Source organism: Lissotriton vulgaris, chromosome 12 (genome assembly GCF_964263255.1).
Source record: "Lissotriton vulgaris chromosome 12, aLisVul1.2, whole genome shotgun sequence".
NCBI lineage: Eukaryota > Metazoa > Chordata > Amphibia > Caudata > Salamandridae > Lissotriton > Lissotriton vulgaris.
Genome location: NC_141700.1, coordinates 140,021,483 through 140,038,489, shown reverse-complemented (window position 1 = coordinate 140,038,489; position 17,007 = coordinate 140,021,483). Strand labels below are relative to the sequence as shown.

General features: G+C 43.3%; 1 protein-coding gene across 1 annotated transcript in view; it reads right to left on the bottom strand.

Annotated features, from left to right (window-relative positions):
• Positions 1 to 1,413: 1,413 nt before the first annotated feature.
• The window catches only part of CA14 (carbonic anhydrase 14), a 198,154-nt gene continuing 182,560 nt past the window's right edge, over positions 1,414 to 17,007 (bottom strand). The window contains exon 11 of the mRNA XM_086947605.1: positions 1,414 to 2,639. Coding sequence (XP_086803731.1) covers positions 2,552 to 2,639 — 88 coding nt within the window. The 3' untranslated portion in view covers positions 1,414 to 2,551. The remainder of the gene's footprint in view (positions 2,640 to 17,007) is intronic.

Below are 17,007 nucleotides of genomic sequence, written 5' to 3'. Positions count from 1 at the left end.
GTTTTGGGAATGTACCAACATGTGAAGAATTCGCCTGAAGGCCAAAATTTAGTATATAAGGAGCAACCCTCTTTGTACAATTTGAACAGGCTCCTAGATACTGCCCATGCGTAGTTTCTGTGACTTCTGTGTCCCTGCAGTAATAAACCTTTGGTCTTTGACGCCACCATCGAGAAGCCCGTGTTTCTGTTCATTTGCGCACCAAGGCAGGTGGAACTCCGGGGTCTTTGGGTGTTGTTCCCTGACACCTCTGGACGGAACCAAAAAGTCCAGAACTCCAAGGGCGTATGCACCCACTCACCCCCAAGTGAAACACTTATGCTGCCACTCCCAGGCCCACTCAGACACTCACATGTCCATTGAGACACTCACACACTCACTCACACACCCACTGAGACACTCATGTACTCACTCACACTCACTCTCAAAGGTTACAGGTTACAGATAGGAACTAAAATCTAAACAACGTAGAAATTCTCTGAGAAAAACAAAGGTTACAGGGACATTATAGTTAGGCTCAGATGTCACTTGTACAAATCAGTGAAATTTAGCAGTTAGAATTACCTGAGCCAACTATAACTTATGCCCCTACCAATGCACTGATTATGCTCTCACATATTACTTTCGTCTCTCCTTTCTGCAGCTACCATTGAATGTTCTTGTTTCAAGCATTGCTTCATACAACAAGGTCAGTGTCTACAAATTAGTAGTGTACAGATTGTTCATTTATGGCAGCTCAGAGACTTAATGCACTGGCAGCAACGTAATAATGGGACAAATATTTTTGCAGCAATGGGCTGAAATGTACTGCATCACTTGATTGTAAGGCTGTGAATGAATGAAACGCAGCAGGAGTCTAAACGTTAATACTTTTAACAAACTTCCACCCACCAATCTCATATTCTAACAGCTAATACAGCTAATGCCGCCAGTACAAAGCCTCTCTAACCTACTTACTTCTTATTTCTTCCGTCATTCTCGTTGTTACTTTCCTCTTCCCTTCTCTCACCCCCTATTTTGTTGAGATCCATTTCTCCACACTTGTTTCACTTCCTCTTACCTCTCCCTATGACCATCATCTCCGTCCTGCCCTCATCGTCCCCCGCCCTCTTCCACAGGCTCTTTTCTTCTCAGTCCAATCTTCATCCCCCTTTTGACTTCAGACCTCCCCACCCTGCATCCACCATCTCTTTCTGCCTTTCACCTCTATCCTCCTCACAGCTTCTGAACCTGGCAGTGGGAGGTCTGGACGCATACATACAATAAGGTCACACTTATGTGACCTTGGGCAAAACACACAGACACAAAGGCAGGGAGACTAAAATTGGTATGTCTTAGACAGGGAACAATTCACAGGGAGAGGGCACATAATATTCAAGTGATATGACACATTAACATTAGACAACTGTGATTAAAACTATTTCCTGAACTTTTAATTCAGCATTTTACATCATGGACTCATTTTCCAATTCAGGTCTTTTCAATGTTAGTTTCCTCCCAAACCATCTTTGAATCAATTAAGCATGGAGAAGAATTCACTCTCCCATCCTACTCTTGCCATTTATTGAATCATATTTAAACGCGGAAGGGTTTTAGAAACAAACCTCAAACATGAAGTGGATCACTTATGTGATGCACCAACATTGCAGGTGCCCAGGGCAGGCCTTGTTTCGCTGTACATCTAGTATGTTGAATGTTTGAACTCACTGGTTTGTTTCAATTCTACTCTATATTTCAACACTCAATATCTGCCTCTAATAGAGGTACACAGGTTGCAGTTGTCCTTTGTCAGTAAGGATCAGTAGAGAGCTGCATGTTCATAGAGTATAGAGGAGATTATGAACAAGCTTATTTTTTATAAAATGGGATCTTGCAGGAATAAACATATTCTCGATTCCTTCTCATCTCCATTACAACCCGATAAGTAAACACAAAGTATTTTTTTCCCTGAAAATACCAGCATGTTTTGCAACTCAACAGATTTGGATATTTCTTTATAGTATTTTTTGGGATCACATACAGTAGCTTGTTTGGTTTATCACTGGAGCCATCTATCTGTAATCGGTAGGTAGCAGGTTTGAGAGCCAGCTGGACAATTCAGCATTCCCTCCTTTCAAGTTTGAATTGAAGATGAGTAGAAGGTGCCGGAGAGAATGCGTACCAATTGTAGGATAGGGACCCCATAATGGGTTAAGTGTGCTAATTACATACAGCTACTGGTTGAAGGGTGCCCTCAGAGGGGCACTGCATATATTTCAGGATCCCAAATATATTTCATCATGCAGACTTATCGGTATGTCCTCTGTGATGCGAGTAGTAAGAAGCCACTAAAAGTACCATTTGGCTCATCCTGTGTCAAACATTCAGCTGTTGGCCAACATCCAAAACCTTGAGTCTGTGACACTGCGTCCACCGGTGTGTGTCTCAGAGTTGGAGTACAGCAGGGGCCCGACACGGCATCGTTGATCTGTCTAATGGATACGCTCGACACCCTGCAAAAGGTCTTTTTTTTCCCAGGATTGATTTCAGATGTTGGCACCCAGGATTGCTTTCAGATGTTGGCACTGGAGTCCTGCTCAGAAGGGAGGGCACTGGAGGATTTCAGCACAATGTCCTTCTGTCCGGTCCTTTTGCTTGCTCTGTCCCAGGGGCAGAAAGTAGGACACGGTTAGGCCACAGGAAAAGAGACACAGTAATCACACAGAGGAGAGTGTTAAACGAGAAGACTATTAGATTCACACTGGATTGACATGGCCTTCTACTACAGGAACAAAAGCAGCAGTTATCTTTTGCTTGTGCATACAGATAGTGAAACGAGCCCCAAACCATCATTGATGCGCTTATCCAACAACACAACCCTCATCTCCCACAACACTCTCCATTGCTGTTGCAGTGCTTTTATCAATGTCTTTTATTTGGTCCTGGCGTTCTTCAAGTAACGCTGACCGAAGATACGCTGTGCAGTCAGGATGAGGAGGTTCCCCTCCTCCATTTATACAAAACCAAGAGAGGGGTTTCTTTGTGAAAGAGAAAGAGGAGACAGGCCACTGTCCAAAAGCGGTCCAGGTCCAGCTATTCACAGGTATTGCACAGCAATAGCAGTAGCAGCCAGTTTACAGAATAGGCGCTGTCAGCAGGCCACTTTAGAGATTATTTGGACACCTGCTGATTCGTAATATTTTAAGAGCCAATGAGCATCTTTCATACAAGCCCAAATTAGATTTTTAACTTTGGTCATGTGCTTCGTCTCAGAGATGTCCAGGGCCACGCCCGAAGAACACAGAAAAACAAGGCTCGTGGGGGGAATACACCTGCAAAAACACAGGCAAAGACAGGCAAAGTCATACATGGAGGGGGATTCTTTTCCAAGCATTCATGTTTGAAAAGGATGTACACCTGGATAATGAACTGTAGATTGATGCCTGCCTTGGGATGGAAGGCTGTGGTTTCTTACGGAATCGATTTACATCAAAACAAAGCTGTAACTCCCTGGCTTCACATGGCCTGTTTTTTGTAACAGAGCATTTTAAGCATTGGTTTAGCTCAATTGCTCGCCATCTGAGATGGAAAACTAATAAAAACCTTTTGCCATTATCGAAGAAAGGTTCTAAGCTTAATTAGGTAGAGTGCGACACCTGTATTGTGGGAAAATGACAATGGCATTGTACCACAGGGATGTATTAAGGAATTGGGGCCCTGGTCCAAACAATTTGAATGGCCCTCGTTTTGGGATACCTTTGAAGTTATTAACCACTTTCAATTTATTCACGCCCTACTATGCTAGTTCACAGGTAGTTCCATTATAAGACTTAATAAGTGGTATAGAGTGCACATCTCCAAGATGCTATTTCTCATATGGATCCCTGGGTAAGAAAAAGGACAACCACTTGTAAGAATCCGTCAACTTACAAGACCTACAACCACAGGGGCATATTAACAAGGAACAGGGAAAATTAACGCTAAGGGCGCTTAGCGTTAATTTTTTTAGCGCCTGCTATCGCTGGATTATATCGCCTGGTTATCGCGTTATTAACAACGCTAACCACATAGGCGATAAAAAATCCAGCGATAGCGGTATTTTGGGAGGTGATCGCTGGTAATGCACCGATAAAACTACAAGAATAGGGATATCCTTGTTGATAGCCCATGGTGGATTTAGCCATGTAATCCACCTCCCGTTGGATTACATGGCTAAGTCTGAAAATTAGCAGAAGTAAAAAAGCAGCGTTAACCGTGGTTAGCACTGCTTTTTCTGTCTCTAACAGGGTTAGCGTGAAGCTTGATAATAGGAGAAATGTCACTTAGCGACATTTCTCCTATTATTTTGCACTGGAACGCCCACTTTGTATCTCATTAGAGATGCAAAGGGAAGCGTAGTGAAAAAGGGTGGTAACATGCAATTTTGCATGTTAGCACCTTGTTGTTGATAGAGCGATATTTTTATCTCCGCTTCTTTGGCTTTTAAAGCCAAAAAAGTGGAGATAAGGCCCTTGTTAATATATCCCATAGTTTGTTAAACATGGGAGACAAACTTGAACGTCAGTAAACGTAAGAACAAAGAGAACTACTGAATTACTGTTTTTTTTAAAGTCATTCATTTAAGAAAGATGTATTTCAGACTTTTTCAGGAACATTGCAAGGTTACTGTACACATTTCTGAAACTATCAATTGCTCTACAATGTTTTGAATTAAACTAGCTGGGGAGAGTAGAGCAGTCATATTTTGTTTTAGAAAACTGAGACTTCTTCATACAGCTCACATTCTAGATATTCAAGCTTTCACCAGCAGAACAATGCCTAGATTACACAGATCCTAACACAGACTGAGACTTCACACACAAACGCTACCCCCAAAGTTACACATGTGGAGGCTGCAGGCTGAGGTATCGACTCACAGGGACGCAGAGACATTTTTAATTCAGGCCTCTGGTCTATCTCTCAGGTTACACAAACAGTACAAACTCAGACACTAGACCCTTTCCACATTTTATACTGATTTCACAGACTCTCACCTTGGGCAGCAAGTTTATCACATAGACATCTGACTCCAACAGCATCCCTCCAACTACACATGTACTAAAGACTTCTAACAGCAAGGCTGCTGTGAGGGTACATTGTCATTACATGCTTAAGGATCTGAATACACAACTATTTCCTCAGGTTAGGTAAGCCTCTGACAGCATAGCAATCCCTCATGTTAAATACATCTTAGTGTCAGTCAATAGGCATAAAACCTATATCTTAGGTTACATAAAAGTTACCGGCCAAGATCTCAGACCTCATATCTTCACACTCCATACTACAAAGGTACACCTCAAGGTACATATGCCTTACAGGCGATTGTCTCAAAGTGAGAAAGAGACCATATCCTATAGAGAAACAACATGCTCAGACATCACCTTGGACAATTCAACTTTTGATTATACATATCTTAGAAGAGTAGCATCTGTCAATAAAGATGTTCCTCGGGTAACACAAATAATATTGACTCTCTCTTCTGACAGCAGAGTTATCCATTAAGTAGCAAACATCTATCCAAAGGGGAGGGCGGATAAATGCTCTCACTTTTATGTACCTCAATGAAGGCTGCGTTACGGCACTATGATGTAGATATTAAATGTTTAAAGTCAGCAAAAATGTATCACACTGCATCAGATTCATTTTCATAACTCCCAAAACCAAATGAAAGGAAAACAAAATTGCTTGCCACTGTGTTTCAAGTAACTTTCATTAGAGGTGCATGCACCCGACGCACAGTAGTTTCCACGTAGCTGTAATGCTGGACACTACTCATTTGTGAAGGAGACGCACTCTGACGACAGAACTGTAAGCTTCTGTAACAAGCAGAACATGCTCATCACAGGCATCCTTTGCACAGTCCAGCTAGCAGTAGTGTAATCCACTCGCAAAAACAGGCATCACCTGGGCAGGCTTGTCTCAGATACAGAATTGGACTAGCACAGGAAGGATGACGCTTCTAAGGTCCATTGAACTCCGGCTACAGGACAAGAGAACTTAACCTGAGCCGGAAGATTAGAGAGTTATTTTTCAGGGGGATACGTCCACCCAATTCTGAATCCTAATCCAAAATGGCATCCCACCTCATATGGAGACGATCGGGCACTCTTCTCAGCTAGTGGGGCACCATCCGCTCAAACGCGGGGAAGGAAGCAAATTCTTTTTGTTAAATAACCCTCACACACTCTAGTAGTGTCATGCTTCATCATCGGGCTCACCCTGACTCCTAACGGTCAGGTTGGGCTCGACCATATTCCAGGGAGCACGTAGGAGAGATAAGCCAGGGGGTTAAAATATTAAAAATCCTCCTCTTGCTCCAGGTATCCCTTTATTCGTGGAGTCATAGGGGATATTAAAAATGAAAAGGGGGGGTCGTAAGGAGGTAATGATCCTATGACCCTATTGCCAACATGTTTCAACCCTTTTGATAGGCCTTATAGGCTCCTAGGCTTACTTCAGGGCAAATGGATTTCCCCCCCTGGTTCAGTGAGTAGGCCATTCCTATTTTGCAAAATAAAGTGCAGAAAGCTGCACTTATTGAGACCGGTAAGTAGAATACTATCCAGTAACGTAGGGTATCCTGTCCGCCTGTAAAAGAAACATTGATTGGTGTTATTACACATGTCCAACTCTCGCTGCGCCTATATTACCCAAAAGCTTCATTCAGAATGGGTGCTATAGCGCGCATTCATCCAACATGCTTTGTGAGGTTGTGAATTCAACGAGCATTCTGGGTATAAAGCTGTCTCAGGTAGTTACTATTTCTGAATGGTAAGGCCATTTACATCTCACGACCCATACCATGGAAACCAGGTGAAGAATGGTGTAGTGTTTCTACACCCACACATAATAATCATCCTGCACCTTTACACTCATACTTATCCTTTTGTGTTAAGGTATTACCCGTATCTTGTCATCTTACTGTCGGTTTTACTCTACTACATCACAAGTTCTTATGCTATTGCAAAGGTTCTAAAATATCTCAAGAGACTGTGGGTAAAGGCAGTAGCGGTGGGTGAGATTTTAAAGTGGTGGGGCGCAAACTAATTAGCATAGAGCACCGTAGCGAGCGAGCCCAGCGAGCGAGCCCGAACCCCAAAAGGGGGGTTTGGGGGGATAACCCCCCCCATGAAAATTTTGAAAAAAAAGAAGAAAAATCGTGCATTTTTAAGCAAATTTGATAAAGCAGGAAGGTCAATAAAGCAATTGTGAAAGTGCAGTTATTACATTAATAGATGGCATAACATAGGTAGCTGCTTATTCAGTAATACCACAGAGCTTCATACATTCTGTCCTATTATGCTCAGGTGCTGATTCAGACTATAAGACTTTCATGGAAATCTCAGCTCTAAGAGTAGAAGAAGTTGCACAGCAGTGTAATGGTTTCCAGGCTCGTTCCGCAGGAGCGTCAGGAACTTGAAGAAAAGTCCACAGTCTTCCCCTACGGCCTTCCGACTCTAGAGTAACGAATGGCACGCAAGGGGAAAACAGGGAAACAAAACAAGGAAAGGCGGGGGAAGAAAAACAGTCTTGCAACATACTGAACATTAGACTCTAGAGTAACGAATGGCAAGCAAGGGGAAAACAGGGAAACAAAACAAGGAAAGGCGGGGGAAGAAAAACAGTCTTACAATATACTGAATATAAAAGAGGCCAAGGTTTCATCATTGGGTCTGCAAACAGCAAAGCAACCAGGCCTTTAGTGGGCAGGGTCACCGACAGTTCTAAAATAGTAGATGCTGAGTCGGGCCACTATACGGCTCTCCATTTTTGCTCTCACCCTCCAGGTATAAAGAAAAAACTCTGGAGCACCACCCTTTCCTGCCTTTGATGTAACTTCGAAGTACCTCGCCTTTCATAATCTCATCATTTCAGAAGTGAAGTATTTTCAATATTATATACAACAAAACCAAAGTTGTTGCTTATTTAGCTCATGCAACTAACAATTATTGGCAAAGCCAATGGTCCTGGCTTGTTGTAGGTATAGCGTTACATGCTGAATTATATATCTGGATGCAATGACAGAATCAGCAAAATACCAGTCTATTGCACTATTCTAAGCACAGGTTTTTAGCTTAGGTGTCTATAAGTCCACCATTAATTACACAGACCACGCCCCTTTGAATGACCCCCTGTATTTTCATTCCACTTAAAGCCATGGAAGCAACAATAACGCGCTAGAAACTGGGGTTCGTGTGCCTCATAAAAACACCATATTAATATAACATTTCAAACAAAGCTCTTCTGCATCTCTAGACCCAATACGATCCTTCCTGATGTTCTCACCTTATTCCCCCTCATGACAGTGAAACAAGGAGTAGATCCATGACAATATTGCCAAGTTATCCTGGGTACAGAACACAAGGCACAGAAATAGGAAACTAATTGGGCAGAAGAACCGATACAGACAGGGTGAAGATTAAATATGCCCTACAGATGGGATAAACACACAGGAGCAGACAATACTTTGAAATGCGTTGGCATAGAGACAACAAACCAAATTGACCCATACTCTCTCAAACTTACTGACAAATCTTTTGGAGAAGGGATCACATTAGAACCATGCAGATTCAAGGAGTGACTTGTACAGAAGTTTTGAAGAAGAAAATTCCACCTTACATAACCTATTTCATAAACATTTGCTTAGGACTACTCACTTGACCATGCTCACGTGTTGAGTAAAGTGAGGCAGAACATCACAAGAAACAACCTCCTTTACAAAGCACTCTCCATTCCAAATGACAAACCCTCAAAATACAGCCAAATGCCTGCACCTCTGTAACGGGGTCAAGTATGTTGCACAACTTCCGATGCAAAAAATGCATGACATTACAACATACCTTACCAATAACATAATTGTATCACTATATTATCAATATACTTAGAAAAACAGGTATCTTCTAGAAGAGACAGATAGGGCTGCAATCACGTGAGCCATTACTGGAGCAAAACAAGATTACAGGAACTCTAATTGAAAGTGGCATCTAAAGCCAATAGACACAATCTGCAAGTCCTGCAATATTCTGTAGTAAGAACAACAGTGCTTAACCTTTCAAGCCGGGCACATGTTTTTCTGGAGTTGGAGATGTACACTGGTTACAGAAAAACGAATAGCACACACATTGGACAGGCCATATTCACAAGCTGATACATAGACGTCTTTAACTTGCACAACTTTTGACCAATAACATTGGGTTTACCTCTAAGTAATGGTACATGCCCAGGTTCCTCATGACTAGGATGAGTGTCTCATTTCCTTGAATGCATATCTAGTACTGATCCCCTTCCAGCATTACCAATTCAATCCTTTACCCAGACCAACTATCAGTGTTCCCTCATCGTTATCATTATCATCATAATCACCATCATCAGCAACGAAATAATCAAATTGTATTTCTAAAACAATATATACCAAGAGCATTCATGGATCAAAGACATGGGGCATTAGTACATGGGCATTATAGACTTTGGCATTTGTAATGCCACATATGTTATGTATCCCGGCCGTCAAACTTTAAATGAGGCCTATAATGTTTTTGTAATCCTGCTACATTGGAGTAACTGATCATTGAGTTTTAGATGGTCTGGTAATAACTTCGACAAAGTGAAAGGCTAGGCAGGAAATTCTCACTCACTTGCAGAGGCCTTCTTTATACTGGGTGGAGCTAAGAAATCTGTACTGCTAAATCTTAGGGGCTCGAAGGATGATAAATGTATAAACTATTTTTCAGATAGTCAGCAGTTGCACTGTATATTATTTGATGGGCCAGGATTTTATTCAGATTTATGTAGCACAAAATCAGACCAAAGACTTTGGGGTGCTTTACATTAGCACCATATTACTTTACACAAGATCGATTTTTTTTTTTGAAAGGCACAGAGAGAGTAAGTGATTTGCCCAGAATCACAGGATGTTGAGCCGAACCTGGGACTCGAACCTGGTGACCCAGTTTCAAAGTTGTCCACTCTGGCACTTAGGCCACATCTCCTATCACCGTCTTGGTCGACCACAATATAGCAAACATAAATGCTGCGAAATCACTAGATTCTTACTACAAAGAAAACTCAATCAAACTCGTATAAATGTGTTATCTAATAGGGCCTAATAACATTTGAAATCAGATTTTAAGCACCTCACTCAGGGCTGACCTAAACTGCTAAAGACCTCAAACAGTGTCCAGACTTGTCACGTGTATAGATCATCTCAAACCTCCACTTCTGCACCACACACTAAAAGGAATGCATATTGAAGCTGAAACTGAGTCATTTCACACTGCACTGCATCATACCAGAGCTCTCCATGGCGGCTCTCCAAACTACTTTTCCTTTAAACTAACCCGCTCTGCCGGTCAGCAGTGTCAGAGAAATGCCAACAGGTAAAACCTTCGACGCTCAGGCCTGTACATGCATGGTAGTTCCAAAAATCGTGCGTATTAGTGTTAGTGTAAGAGAGACTAGAGAGACTGTGTGGATGGAATTTGCAGGTTTTCCTTTCCACTTTGTTTACTCATAAGTATGTGTTTCACGTTTTCAGTATTCTGGTCAACCTGACAGGCCAAAATATTAATCCACTTGCTGTACATTGCCCAATCAGGCTGTGCGACATGCTCAAACCTTACGAAACATGGAAAAACAACAGTCGAGCTTCAGGCACATTTAATGAGGGGAATTCCACCTGTTGGCACAATACCCAGAGGTGGCAGAGCTCCAGATCCATTGGAGTGGAATGGTACTGTTTAATCCTCCAGCATGAATTGACGTGTTCCTGGCATCCCCAAATGACACCCAATACCTTCTATAAATCATGAGTATGTAACATTTTAAGTAGGACAAGTAAACTAAACCACTGCAGTGGAACTTGAGGGTTTATCATTCAGTAAATGTCGACAGAAACTTCCATTAATTAGTAGCTTTGAAGTTCTCTTATTGAATATATATGCCATGTCAAACTGAAACACTGCAGTGCAGTGGACTGAAACATTCAAGTGCTAATGCGAGCGCGAGCACCTTAAACACAAATTCCTAAAACTACGTACTGTGTTGCTGTGCTCTTCAATAATCCCAGTTTGCAAAATACATTTATGTAAGCGAAGAGGAAAACATTTCTAAGGCTAAGAGAATTTTGAGGATGAGGCGAAATATAATACAATTATTTTGACAAATCTTGAGACATTTTTTTCTTCGTTTTCTTACAAAGCATTTTTAACATTGAAAAAACAGCACTGTTGTTCAGTGTTCGCTCTAAAGACCACATTTTACCAAGAGCATTGCTAAAGGGCTTAGCCACTTCAGAAATGCCCTACTACACCCCCTCCCCCACTCCCTTCATCTCGTCATGCTTGCGCCAGCTGGACACCTTTGTCCCTTGGCGCTGTTAGTATTTATCCCAGAAACTACTGCTAACTTTGTAAAAATATATAAATAAATAATACTAAGACAAGTCCAGGGGTCTCAACGTTTTCTCAGGAGCAAGTCGCTGGCCTGCTGAACTCCAAGGTTGCCGAATACCGAACTGCCTAGTCGATTTCACGCACACCCCCCTTCTTCCTTAGGCTTTACCCTACACATAATGTCACTTTCCTAATTTCCCTGCCCCTGTGCCACCATTTCCCTATATTTCTCTTGAGTCTTGAGCATCCTATTCGATCGATTCTCCCTTTTCCGCCTTTCTCTCTGTTGGGCTTTGAAATCAGAGCCGGTGCCCACCACCTGCTACCAAGGGGTCTAAGCAGCAACAATGGGCAGAAGGGAGGGAGAACAGTACAGACCCAATGATGGTTCTCTTTTAGTAACAACTAACAACAAACATGGTACGGTGAATTCGGGGGGGGGGGGGATTTCCATGCTGGCATTGGCGCCCATGGTACGCCACTTCTGCAACCACCTGCCCAATAGTTATTGCCAATAACTAAGCAGTGCCTGAAAGTGAGACAGTTTTGCCCTACTGTGGCGCTCGCATCACTGAGGCCGCGGCGTGTCACTCTGCAATCTGCATGCAATAAAGTCAACTTGAACTTCCTTCCTGAAAACAATTTACACAACCACATGGGAAGGGAATTCAATTGTTTGTCACTCACCAGATCCTGTACGACGTACGATGGCAGGCTTGGCAGCGCGAACAGAGGGATTGGAACTCTTCTTCCTTCTGAATCAGACGGCGAGGCGAGTGCGACTGGTCTCGTGTCTCACAGCAGAGAGAGAGGGTCGGGATGATTCCAGAACAAGTAAACCGTCACTTCAGTGACGTCTTACAGTTACACTAACGGCGGCGCGCATGGCCAATCACTGAATGGCTTCATATGCTGAAGTCACAGTGATTGGCCAGCAGGATACAGTGCTGAGCGGCCTGCCTGAGCCACCCACGCGGCATCCAATGATGTCCTTGGCGCGGTTGACCAGCCAATCCTGGCGCTAGGAGGGCACACACAGCACCCGCCCTCTCGCCTTCTAAACAACGGGGCCGGCTAAACGCGCCCCCCCCACCCCCCCGCGCTCAGGCCAGCATCTACATGACGCTGACGCGCATGCTCGGGTAAGTTTCTGCCCTTATTGCGCATCTCGCCAACTCCGACTCTCAAACTGGTTACTTTCTTTCAGTTTAAATGCCGCAGCCAGCCAGCCAACCAACCCGGCCCCACCCCCTGCGCACTCCCTATTTCAGCGGGTGTGTCCCGGCCGGAACCCCCGCTGAAAGCGTTTTTATTTGATAAGGAGCTCGTTGTTGTGCTGCTCGCAGCAGGTGCGTCCACCAGGCTTAGTGGGGCTACGCCCCTACGCCCCAATGGACGCACCGCTGCTGGGTAAAGGGGGTTAGCCCTGTAGTCAGACTGCACAGGTTCGATCCAGAATTAAGAAGAGTGGGAGAAAACAAAGTAGACACTTGCTTGTTATTATCATGCGGCCGATAGTCTCACACATGCATCTCTAAGTTGCTTTGAAGACATTCATACTCATCCTTGCCTTTTACTCACTTCATCAAAGGTCCTGCCCCTTTGCCTCACCTACTTGGGTCCACGTCTCCCGGCACTTCCGGCATCATTTGCCGGAACCGCGGCTTATAGCGTGTTTGTGACTAGCATTTCAGGATTTCCCAAGGGTGGAGTCACGCCCCTGGTGCTTGCTATTGACGTCATTCTGTAAGTCCCAGAACAGGACTACAGAAATTGACTGCATCTTGAGAAATTAAGTCAATTTCTTTTAGCAAACATGGACGTATACCAAACGCCTGTGATCGTGGTAATAGATGGCTATTTGGTCACTCTGTGGCGATATTTCATATGTGTCTGACTCAGATTCTGCATTTCCGGATTGTCCAAGGGTGGAGTCCTGTACCTTACGCATGCCATTGGCGTCATTCTGTAAGTCCCGGCTACAGGACTACAGGATTGTGAAGGCACACTGGGATATGTAGTCCCAAGACACGTCACTCCATGAAGATATTTTAAAGGAGTATGACTCATATTCTTAAACTAACTCAGCATTTTGGAATGCCCAAGGGTAGAGCACAGCCCTTTGCAATTGCTACTGACGTCATTCTGAAAGTCCCGGATACAGGGCTACAGGTTGATGATGAAACATTGGGATATGTAGTCCCAAGACATAACTCACCATATGATAAACAGTAGTTTTTTAACCGTCTGTGTTCTGGTTACTTGATGGCTATTTAGTCACTATGCTGCGATTTGTTATCAGATGTATGACTTATATTTTGCATTTCCATTTCTATCTGTTAGGATACGTAAAGGATAGTTTGTATACATATACTGGCCCATGGACTAGTTCTCAGCTCATGTTCCAGCATGAGGCACAACATTATTATTAGTAATGGTTTGTATGTATACTGTAGTTGTAAATTGATTGGGAAGAATAGGTTTGGTGAGGAAACATGTACTACCATATCAACGAAGGAGGCAAGTGTTACCATTCCAACGTACGTCTATTCAATGTTTTTACAAATCACCAGAGTGATTTGACATGTAGTTATTGAGCTATACTAGCCATTAGTGTTGCTTCACTCCGGTCTATGTGAATGTTTATTAGTCGTGGTTCTGCTACTATCTCTGTGTTGCTATTGGTTAGGGAATCCCATTATAAGGTCTTGGGTTTAGAAATCAAAGAAAGCCCTAATAAAAACCAATGGAAATGACGCGCCTAGTAGGGATTGATTTCTGATTTAACTGATTTCATGGAAAGGAATCATTAAGTCCTAGTATGTGGGTCTGTAGTCTGTAAACCCATCGCTGTTCTTTCTCTAGCAGTCTCCTAGACATGCCCGTGCCACTCTTGATCTTCTCGATTATGGTCCACTTCAGATCGTTGTCTGAATGCCCCTTCTCGAGGTTATGAGAAGTGTGGTCTGGTAGCTGTGATCGCCCTCCTGATCGTGCTCCTATGTTGACTTATCCATGTTTTTATTTTCCTGGTGGTCATTCTAATGTACCTGTCTTTGCAGGGGTAAGTCTTTGCATTTCATATGATCTCTCTGTTCCCAAGAATATGCAAGGCCCAGGTCAATATGGGTGGAGTGGGAAGTGAACTGACAAACAACACATTAACCACACAGATAGTACCCCATCACCTGTGGTTGGTTCCATATGGTCATTTGTGTATTCTGTTTAGGTTTCCAACTGTCAGTATGGACTAGTGTGTTCCTGAGGCTTTTATTGCATCTGAACGAGAACATAGGTTTTTCAAACCATAGTTTGTTGGAGGTAAGTATGTGCCACTTGTTAAATATTTTCTTGATAGCATTAGATGATGAATTGTTGGTAGTGATGCATATCAATGACTCAGTTCTCTTTTCGTGGTGGTCTCCAGTAGGGCAGTGCGTGGTGTATTGCGTGTCCTTTTCTGGGCCTGCTCTATAACCTATTTAGGATAGGTCTTCTCCTGTAGTTTCTTTGTTAGTTTGTCTGCTACTTTGTTGTAATTTTGAAGATCAGAACAATTCCTTCGGATTCTCAGATATTGTCCGATGAGGAGGTTTCCCTCAGTGATCGTGGGTGTGCACTGTTGAAGTGGAGCAGACTATTGAGGTCTGTCGATTTTGTGTAGAGCGTGCTTTCCAACTTCCCATTCTTGGCTATGATGTTCACATCCAAGAAAGACACCTTCGTATTATGAGAAGAGATAGTGAAGCGGAGGAATGGATTAAGTTGGTTTATCCAGTCTTCAAATGCTTTTTTGCTTTCTTCATCTCTGTGCCAAATGATCAGGATATAGTTTATGTATCTCAACCAGCAGCGGATTCCACCAGAGTATGGGTTATTCCTCGAGATATGTTCCTCTTCCAGTTGGCTCATGTGCAGACAAGCAATACTCGGGGCAAAAGTACTCTACACCATTGTTTACCTGGTTTCCACTGTTTGGCTGGTGAGATGTTAATGGCGTTACCACTCAGAACTAGTAACTGCCTAGAACACCGTTATACCCAGAATGCTTGTTGAATTCATGACCACACAAAGCATGCTGGATGAACGCACGCTATAGCATCCATTCTGAATGAAACTTTTGGGTGATATAGGTACAGCGCAAGTTGGACAGGTGTGATAACACCAATAAATGTTTCTTTTACAGGCGGCCAGGATACCCTACTTTTCCGGATGAGAGATAAGTATTCTACTTACCGGCCCCAAGAAATGCAGCTATCTTCACTTTATATTGAAATATAGGAAAGACTAAGCATGGGTGAATTTTGCGAATTTGCGATCCGCGAATTTGCGGATTTGCGAATTCGCGATCCGCAAAATTCGCGAATTTGTGCGAATTTGCGGATTTTTGTTTTTTTGCGTGTTCGCGGGGTTTTTTGCGTGTTTGCGGGATTTTTGCGTCTTCGCGAGCCGCTTGCATAGCGAAGTTACCCATGCAGTCGTTTATGGGAGAGGGAGAGAGAGATAGATAGATAGATAGATAGATAGATAGATAGATAGATAGATAGATAGATAGATAGATAGAAAGAGAGAGAAAGAGAGAGAAAGAGAGGGAAAGAGAGAGGGAGAGAGAGAACGAGAGAAAGAAAGAGAGGCCGGATCTCTGCAGGGCCAGATTCCTGAGTTGCCCCTACAGAACATACAGCTTTTTATTTTTAGCAAAATGCATATGAAAATTGTGCTGTAAAGGTCTCTTTTAGTTTAACCCCTCCTGACAACTCAAAATGGGTGTATTTGCCATCCTCTCCCTTCTTCCTGTTGTTTATATCTGTAAGTGCTTCCTGATGAGGCTTAATTCCTTGGACAGGTGCCTCGTTGCCTACTTGTAACTATTCTCTGACCCTGCTTCAAGGGTCAGAGCAGGGTCAGAGAATAGTTGCAAGTAGGCAGCGAGGCGCCAGGAAGCAATTAGCAGCAGGTGTCCAAGTTGAAGTTAATTTGTTTGTAACCCTTTTGTAAAAGGTTACAAAGAAATTAGGTTCAACTTTTGCACCTGCTGCTGTAACTCTTGCTTGGCTGAAAATTCGTCCCCGCTGATTCGCGGATTTTACTGCGATTTCGCGAGATTCGCAAAATCGCGGAAAATCCGCAAATTCGCCTGCGAAACGGATTTTACGCCCACCCTTAGGAAAGACCTACTCACAGAACCAGGGAGGGAAATCCATTTGCGCTTAAGAAAGCCCAGGACCCTATCGGGCCTATCAAAAGGGCTGAAACAAGTTGGCCATAATGTCATAGGACCATTACCTCCTTACAACACCCCACCTTTTTCTTTTTAATATCCCCTACGACTCCACGAATAAAGGGATACCTGGAGCTGGAGGAGGATTTTTAATTTTTAAACCCCCTGGCATATCTCTACTTAAAGTGATCCCTGGAATATGGTCAAGCCCACCCTGACCTTTAGGAGTCAGGGTGAACCCGATGATGAAGCATGACACTACTAGAGTGTGTGACGGTTATTTAACAAAAGGGAATTGCTTCCTTCCCCGCTTTTGAGTGGATGGTGCCCCACTAGCAGAGAATAGTGCCTGACCATCTCCATATCGGGTGGGATACC